This window comes from Musca vetustissima, unplaced genomic scaffold (genome assembly GCF_032173495.1).
Source record: "Musca vetustissima isolate MV318-11 ecotype Yass unplaced genomic scaffold, APGP_CSIRO_Mvet_v1 utg60086, whole genome shotgun sequence".
In the NCBI taxonomy this organism is placed as follows: Eukaryota; Metazoa; Arthropoda; class Insecta; order Diptera; family Muscidae; genus Musca; species Musca vetustissima.
In genome coordinates this window covers 93,399-103,233 of record NW_026889300.1, presented here as the reverse complement: position 1 = coordinate 103,233, position 9,835 = coordinate 93,399, and the positions used below count along the sequence as shown (strand labels likewise).

The 9,835-nt window shown below is 36.0% G+C and overlaps 1 protein-coding gene across 1 annotated transcript; it reads right to left on the bottom strand.

Annotated features, from left to right (window-relative positions):
- Positions 1 to 8,379: 8,379 nt before the first annotated feature.
- On the bottom strand, positions 8,380 to 9,498 carry LOC133336988 (uncharacterized). The gene has a single exon (XM_061545252.1). It carries the CDS (start codon positions 9,496 to 9,498, stop codon positions 8,380 to 8,382), a length of 1,119 nt encoding a protein of 372 aa, XP_061401236.1.
- Positions 9,499 to 9,835: the final 337 nt, after the last annotated feature.

Here is a 9,835-nt window from a genome sequence, read left to right as displayed (position 1 = left end):
TCGGCCAGTTTGAACTTTTTCAAAATTATTTTAAATCGGTAGGGACTTTCATATGTCATTGTAAATTGTCTGTTAGTTGTTTATGAGGGCTGTAGTAACGAAGTGTTTTCATCAGGAATCCGGAATGTCAAATAAAAATAATTTTCGTAAGAAAATGCGACTAAAATCTTCAAAATAGAAAATATTGAAAATATATGGAAAATTTACTCGTTTTAAGAAAACGGAATACCCAAAATGCTGATTGATTATTTCTATAGAAGAACACGAGGTCTTTTATAGAATACTAAAGACCTCGAAGTCTTCTATTGAATATATGAGCCTTAATGGTATCTTGGAGGTCTTTTATTGTCTATAGAGGACTTAGAGGTTTTCTATTGTCCAAAGAGGATCATTAAGGGTTCGATATTTACAAAGTGCCTAAAGATCTTTTGTCTATGGAAGATTCATAGGAAGGGTCTATTTACTCTAAAACATCTCATCACTATCAAAATCTTCCACCAGGGTCTAAAACATTAATCTTCCCGCTCATTTAAATCCTTAACGCCTACAGTTAAAATAGCTTCCAATGGAATCATACCCATCCTGCAAAATAAATCTTTCTTCTGAGAGGTACAAGCTTTTATTAAAAATACATTGCTTGTTTCTTGTTGTTTTTGTTATTGTTCACTTTTGATCGCATCAAATTCCAGTTAATTTTCTAATTATGGAAAATAAAAAAGGTCACCACCACTGCCACTGGTATTCCTGTTAACCAAATTCAATCTTTCCATGTTAATCCAACACAGATTGACCATTAATTTGGCATTGGGAACAGCGAAAAAACGAAGAGCAAGAACAAGCCAATAGCGAACAACAACAATTAAGCATTTTTACATTAATTCAGGAAACACATCAAAATCATTCATCGATGTTGTCGTCGGCTAGTTGTTGTGCTGTGGCTTAGGTATCGGATGCCATTCAATGCCTTGGCAATTCAAATGAAATTGTGCAGGAAATTGTGTTGATGGTAACGTCGCGACGTCTGCAAGGTAAATGAACAATTGTTGCGGCAACAAAAACAACAACATCAGCAGCAGCAACAACAACAACGTTTAATATGTTTAATCTGTCGTATTCTTAATTCAACAACTAAACTGCAATTCGTATTTGGCCCAGTCAAAATCAATTCGTTACGATTTCCATTCAATTGGATTTCAATGGAAAATGTTGAAGTGAAGTGCCGGGAGATAGCTTGGCTAGGCAACAAATAGCAACAGAAAAAGTTGGTTTACCGAATGTACAATTGAGATGGGCTAGTAAACTTCGTTTTCTGTTTTATAAAAATAATGCATCTGCTCAAAGTGTTATGTTGAGAATTGTGGCCATTGATGTCTGGCCACAAGGAAAGAACATTTCAATAGTCAGGGAAGACACTCAAAGAAAATAAATGAAATAAATTTTTAATATATCTTTGGATCTATGATAAATAAAGCTAGGATTACTATTGTCAGTGGACAGAAGAAGGACTTCTAGGTATTCTAGAGACAGTATAAGACATGTAGATCTACTTCAGACAGTATAAGACCTCTAGGTCTTCTATAGACAGTATAAAACCTCTAGAGTTTCGATAGACATTATAAGACCTCTAGGTCTTCTACAGAGGAAATAGAAGACCTCTAGGTCTTCTACAGACAGTATAAAACCTCTAGAGTTTCTATAGACATTATAAGACCTCTAGGTCTTCTACAGAGGCAATATAAGACCTCTATGTCTTCTATAGACAGTATAAAACCTCTAGAGTTTCTATAGACATTATAAAACCTCTAGGTCTTCTATAAACACTAGAAGAACGAAAGGTCTTCTATAGACACTAGAAGACCTCTAGGCCTTCTATAGAAACTAGAAAACCTCTAGGTCTTCTGTAGACAATAGAAGACCTCTAAGTCTTCTATGGACACTAGACACTTGATTTTCTATGGAAACTAGAAGACTTCAAGGACTTCTATAGACACTAGAAGACCTCTATGTCTTCTATAGAGATTAGAATACCTCTAGGTCTCTATAGACAATAGTTCTCTTATAGACACTAGAAGACATCTTGGTCTTCTATGGACCCTAGAGGGCCTCTAGGTCTTCTATGAACACTAGAATTTTATGAACATTAAAATACCCCTAGCGTAGATTTTTTAAAGAATATTTTCTCAAAGGAATATCAGGACCATAAGCGTTGATTTTTTAGAGATTATTTTTCAAAGGAGTATCAGGACCATAAGCGTGGATTTTTTAAAGAATATTTTTTCAAAGGAGTATCAGGACCATAAGCGTGGATTTTTTAAAGAATATTTTTTCAAAGGAGTATCAGGACCATAAGCGTGGATTTTTTAAAGAATATTTTTTTAAAGGAGTATCAGGACCATAATCGTGGATTTTTCAAAAAATATTTTCTCAAAGGAGTATCAGGACCATAAGCGTGGATTTTTTAAGGAATATTTTTTCAAAGGAGTATCAGGACCATAAGCGTGGATTTTTTAAAGAATATTTTTTAAAGAAGTATCAGGACCATAATCGTGGATTTTTCAAAAAATATTTTCTCAAAGGAGTATCAGGACCATAAGCATGGATTCTTTAAAGAATATTTTTTCAAAGGAGTATCAGGACCATTAGCGTGGATTTTTTAAAGAATATTTTTCAAAGCAGTATCAGGACCATAAGCGTTGATTTTTTCGTCAAGGATTATTAGGGTAATAGGGGGTACATTTTGAGGATACTTTGTCAGTGACTTCTAGGGATATTTTTCAAGGACTACTAGGGGTAATATGAGATATTTTAAAGGATATTTTGTCAAGGATTAATAGGGCTAATAGAGGAGTTTTTTATCCTTAAAAACCATATATTTTCTTAAGTTCTGCTAGGGCTAATCAAGGGGATTTTGTAAAGGATAATGGGTTTTTGTGTAAAGGATATTTTGTAAAGATCTACTAGGACTAATAAAGGGAATTTTTGAGTATATTTTTTAAAGCACTATTATGGAAAATATAGTTCATCTTTAGAGTATTTTATGAAGGACTACTAGGTCTTATATATGAGAACTACTAGGGCTAATTGAAAGAGTATCAGGACCATAAGCGTGGATTTTTTAAAGAATATATTTTCGATCATTTGCGTGGATTTTTTAAAAAATATTTTTTCAAAGGAGTATCAGGACCATATGCGTGGATTTTTTGATCAAGGATTATTAGGGCTAATAGAGGGAACATTTTGAGGATATTTTGTCAGTGACTTCTAGGGATATTTTTCAAGGACTATTAGGGGTATATGAGGTATTTTTTAAAGGATATTTTATCAAGAATTAATAGGGCTAATATATGCAATTTTTATTCTCAAAAAAACCCTTTATTTTCTAAAGGCCTGCTAGGGCAAATAAAGGGGATTTTGTAAAGAATAAAGGGTTTTTTGTTTAAAGGATATTTTGTATATAACTACTAGGGCTAATATAGGGAATTTTTGAGTATATTTTTTTTAAAGCTCTATTATGGCATATATAGTTGATATTTAAAGTATTTTGTCAAGGACTACTAGGTCTTATATATGGGGATTTTTTCAAGAAATATGAGGGCTAATTGAAAGGATTTTTTTGGACATTTTTTCAAGGACACTTGGGCAATTAGAGGGGATTTTTGTTAGTGAGAGGGATAAGTGTTAGTGAGGGGATTTGTTGAGGATTTTTGTCAAGGATAACTTGCGCTGACAGAGAGGGGTTTGTCAAGGACACTAGGGCTAATAGAAAGGATTTATTGAAGAATTTTCGTCAAGGATTACCGGAGCAAATAAAAGGCGATTTTTAATATATTTTTTCAATGACTAATAGGGCTTATAGAGGTGATTTTGTCAAGGACTACCAGCGCTAATAGAGAGGATTTTTGAGGATATTTTTTCAATGACTACCAGGACTTATAGAGGGGATTTTTCGAGGTTAATAATATAGATTTTGATATATTGCAAATGACTACTATGCCTAATAAAATGATATTTTGTCAATGACTACTAGGACTTATATAGAGGATTTTGTAAAGGGGTCATCGGGGATTTTTGAGAATATTTTGTCAAGGAAAACTAGGGCTAGTAGTGGAATTTTTTTCAGGATATCAAAATCTACTAGGGCTAACATAGGGGATTTATTGTCAAGTACCTCTAGGACGAATAGAGGGAATATTTGAGTATGTTTTGTTAAGGATACTAGGGGAAATATAGGGGATTTTTTGAGAATATATTTCAAAGACTACTATGGTTAGGGGATTTTGTCCAGGGCTCACAGGGGATTATTAAGGATATTTTGTCAATGACAATATAGGGAATTTTTTGATGATATTTTTTCCAAGGCCTGCTAGGCCCAAGAGAATATATTTTTAAGGACATTTGGTGAAAGAATTCTAGGGCCAATTATGAGGATATGTTTTTAATGACTTTAGCGTCAATTGTAAGGATAAATTGTCAAGGATGTTATTGTAAAGATTAGTTATTGAAGGAATGAAAATATGTCTAGTTATTTTGTGGTCTTATACACATTATCCCTTATATTAACATTATTTTTCTGAGTGTAAAACGTTATCACAGTGTTGAATTCATTCACATATTGCCGGATAAGTAAACGTCACTGGCAATATGGTGATATTTGAAAAAATCGTCGGGACGGGACAGGGTAACAACTGAAAGAAATACCATTGCAAATAGTATATATGGACCATCATCATCAGCAGCAGCTGCTGCCGCCGCTATGGAACGACAGCAACATCATCCGCAAGGTAAGAGACGAAGAAGTGTAGGAATTTTTATGACCATACAAAGCGCACAACAATTGCCAATTAAAATTTTTCCACAAAAGACCACAGCATACACAAAGATCCGCAGGCACTCATACATACAAACACACCCATAGCAAAATACACAAACACACACATACACTCATGGGTCTTTAAGGACGGACTTGAAGTCTCAGTGATAGCCAAACCAAAAACAGTCAACAAAAAGAAGAAGGAGGAAAAAACGCTGGAAAAAAGGGTTTTTGTGTACGACTAATTAATTGCTTTGCTCACGTTTTTCGCGCAAAATGTTTACCGGAAAGAATCAATCCAACCAAAACAGAGGCACCAAGTACACTACAGCATAGCATAGCAACAATAACAACAACATCGGCAGCAGCAGTAGTAGCTTGCAGTTAACTTTCAACAGCATTCAGATGTCCCTTGTGGGTCCTGGCAGCCTCCACAACAAATCTCCAAAAGCCAAAAGTTAAATGATCGGTGCCAAGTGAATAGATGAGTGCGGAGCATCTGCTGACTTCGGGGGGATGTTAGCGGGCAAACCTATTAGAATGGAAATGAACCCAAAGAAATTCAAGTGAAACTCCCTTCTTAATTCGTGGCTAGATGATGCTGCTGCTGGAAAAAGTCTGTCCTGGCTGGAGGATGGCGGCACTTGGTGGCTGTCACTGTCTGTCTAGATGGTTGGTTGGCTGGCCGTCCGGCCTGCCTGCCTCCAGGCTGACGGTGTTGTTGGCGATGAAGTTGTTTGTAATTCCAGAAGGCCATACGAATTGATGTTAAGTAATAGCTTTAAAGTTAAATCAAGCCAGCACAACAACAATAACAAAAAACACAAGGCCCAACATATTGGCGGATGGATGGATACCTCGGTCTGGGTTCGATCAACAAATCCTCTGGCTGTTTGGTTGGCTTGGGCTTGCTCACTCGCTCGCCTTGCTCCATGGCCAAGTTAAACTAAATTGTGATCAGCGATTTGGCTATTTAGTGTTTAAGCTTAAACTAGACATGCTCTACAACATTTTTAGATGGCCTTTTAAATTGATGCCGCCCCTTTTGCCCTGATCTCCTCCCCACCTTACCGAAATGAATTCTTCCGTTTTTTTTCGAACTCCTTCTTGTGGTGGTGGTGTGATATTGAATTTTGTCTCTATTCCATATGGAGTTGTTGTTGGCGATTTTTTTTTCTTTGGAGAGGAAATTAAGTTTTGTGTTGTGTGCGGATTCGTTAACAGATTCTTGTAGATTACCTCGCTTTAGTTTTTTTTTTGAGTTGGCTGCTCGTTACTCCAACTCCTCCTGGATACCTTTATTGTTTCTTTTTCGTGGCTTAGGTTGGTTGGCTGCCTAGGTTCTTTTTTTGTTATTGGCTTCCATTTGGAGATTTATTACTTTGCTCTGGGAGTTTATTTGTTTAAAAGGTCAATTGTAATATTTGTTGCTGTTGTTATTGGCTTTTTCATTGTTGTTGTTGTTGTTGCAGTGCACCGAGCAGAGACATGATAAAATGATCGAATTAGTAGGAAATGACATACAATTACTAAAGAAAGGTGTTTAACCAATGACACCATTCCAAGAATTTATTTTGTGTTAGCGTAAGCATGTGTGTTTGTATGTATGTATGTAGTGAGCGGATTAGAAAGAGGACTAGTGCAAAAAAAAAATATAGAAATGTAACTTCGAAGTCAACTGAAATAAATAGTTAAGGTTAATTAATTGTGCAAGAGGAAAATTTAAATAGGAGATCGATAATTTGCAATGCCGAATCTTTCACAAATATATGGTGACGTCAACAGTAAAAGGTGATAAAATTGTGAAGCCGGACTTGAATTCATAAAAATCTCGGTTGATCCTTGTTAAAATATGTGTACATTGAATAGTTCTTCAGAAAGTCGGGAACTTCATATGGTGACTTTGTCATTGTAAATGCCTGCTACTAGGTTGTTTATTTACAAAATTAAAATACCAAATAACAGATACATAGCTTGACAAATGGACCAAGCAGGGACTTTGTATGGTAGCGACGTAAACATCATGAACTTATAATGAGCACTTTCTGGAGATACGTTATATATTCACCAGGAATGAGAAATTATAGTCACATCGAGCGAAAATCTTCTTAGAACCGAAAATAGGTAGTGTCTCTTTTTTATTGGGACTAAATCAAAATATGGATCTGTATCGAAAATTTTTGCAAACATATTTTTCATCATTAAAGGACACGGAAGGCCAAAGTATAGTTTTTAGAGAATATTTTTCAAAGAAGTATTAGGACCACATGCGTGGATTTTTTAGGACCTTAAAAATACTACAGTGGGGATATATATTTACAAGGGGGCTTTACTTAGTTCCAGTGTACTTCAAGTGGAGAATGAGTTTATGGGGACTATGTCTGAACCCTGACAGCTTCAAAACCCCCAAAATGCAAAATTATAGTTACTTTGGTGGGAAAATATGGTTAAACCCTTCAAAATACCAAATATTAAAAGTTTCGACACCCAAAATATCAATTTGACTGAAGAACTTGACCAAAGTTCCCAAAAATACCAAACAATGAAGGACACATTTCTATAGGGACTACTCTGATGCAAGGGCCAAACCACAATACGATCCTTTAGGGGGAGATTTGAGTTGTAATGGAGCATCTGAACTGATTATCTTCAAACTCTAGACTAACAACAACAAATATCCTAACAAATAAATGCACAGCTATCGGACGTGTCCATAGGTGGCGGACGATGGAAAGGTCAAAAAATTGAATTGCTAAGCTGCGTATTAAGTACAGTCGCGGAAATAATCATGAAATAATCAAGAGCTTATCATTTCAAGATCGTCAAAGCCAAATTATTTCGAAGGTCTAAGGCCTAAAGTGACCTCCATAAGTCTGGGATGTTAGGCAACCGCGTGTAATTCATAGTTTTACGGTTTCATGAAGGCTACCGATTTTTTTTGAAGGAGTATTGTTGATACCTTGTCGCATTACTAAGCATTTCAGGCGTAGGCGACAAGTCTCTCTCATGATAAGAGCCTATGCCACGGTCGACCTCGAATCGTCACCTAACAACCACTTCATGACGATATGATAATGCCGATAATATCTATTCGTGTGATGTTAGTGTGGCTGCCATGGCCTGAACTTTACCAATGCAGTTTCAAAAATTTAGAATACCCTCAAATACATCGACCTCTGTTAACTCTTTCAAGGAGGAAGTCCTTAACGCGAGCATAGAGAGGCAGACTAACCGTATCCTCAATTTATGGTAGTGATGGTTCTTTGGAAAAAATATTCTTTAAACGCCTATGGTAGTGATGGTCCTTTGAAAAAAATATTCTTTAACATGCCATTGGTGGTGATGGTCCTTTGAAAAAATATTCTTTAACAATCCCGCCATTGGTGGTGATGGTCCTTTAAAAAAATATTCTTTAACAATCCACCCCATTGGTGGTGATGGTCCATTGAAAAAATATTCTTTAAAAATCCATGCCTATGGTAGTGATGGTCCTTTGAAAACATATTCCAAAAAAAACACGCCTATGGCTCTGTTGGTTTTTTAAACATATATTAATTTATTTTTGCACTTCAATAAATTTGTCGAACCGCATTTTGCATTTTTTCCGAATATTTGCAATTCGAATAATTCGCGCAATTTTCATCATCATCATTTGTATCCTCAATTTCATTTCTTGAAAGTTCTTCTTCACCTAAAATTTCCTTTTCAATTTTAGATATTAAAGAAATGTCTTGGCTGGATTCATCATCCCCCACATCAACGGCTGCTTCGCCGCACTCCAACTCCTCTTCCGATTCACAGTTACAAACTTCACAATTACATAGACATTCCGAATCGCATGATGAGTTGTCTCCTTCCTCTTGGCATGGCTGACATGGCAACTCTTCGGGTAATTTTATTTTGGGATCCAAATCATCCTCTTCATATTCTTCTTTGCTGATTTTAAACCATCGACAATCAAATGGACCTTGACCATAACCTGTATTACACAATTTAGCTGCTTCTTGGTAGTAATCATGATTGTTATCATTTTTTAATGTGGGGCAGGTACATTTCGCTTTGGGATTGTTATTCCTCTCCTGTTCTTCATTGTTTTCCTGATCATAAAGCATTTTATCCACCTCCCTTCTATAGATCTCTTCAAAAGGATCACTAATGTTATGCATTTTTGTGGTGACTCTGACTGGTTTTAAACTTTCTCTCATTATCCTTGCCGGACATGCTGCACAGGTGCATTCTTGATTTTCATCTGGTTGGGGTTTTGCTTGCATCCGTTGATGCAGCTCAGTATAGAGATTTTTAATTTTTCCCTCCAAAGCTTTTTGGGAAATCATAAAGGCACCCTCATATGCGGCATAAACTTGGGCAGTTTTTGTTGCAGCATGAGCCCACATACATTCCGTGGTGTGTTTTAATTGTTCTCGCAGCCAAGGGTTGGGAACGCCACCCTCCCCCGAACCATGATAGAAAGCACGAAAGACTCGTTTAATTATTGAATATGACATTTGAGACTCCCACCGATTCATACCACATTTACGATGAAGATCATGAAAGAGGTCTTCTTTGGAGAGACGTTTTCGTGGCAAGGCATCGACTCCTACAATGATCTCTTCGAAATGGAGAAAGTAATATTTGATGATATCCAGCGATAATTTGGCTTTGTGTTTGGGAATATTACACAGAGTCATAACCTGAAGGAAGGAAACATCAGAAAGGGAAGGATATGTAGAATCTTTGTACCTCTATTAACGTCTCGGCAACATCTTGTATATTTTCCAATAAGACCTTCGCAGCTATGGACTTGTAAGGACAATTGCAGTAATTATATGGTTGGAAACATTCACATTTATATTTTTGTATAAATCGTTGCGGAATCATTTGGAATGAATTTTTGAAAATTATTTAAAAAAAAATATTTTGATTGACAGAGCAATAATATCCAAGGCATAGGCGTGGATTTTTAAAAAAATATTTTTTCAGGGACCATCCAAGGCATAGGCATCGATTTTTAAAGAATATTTTTTG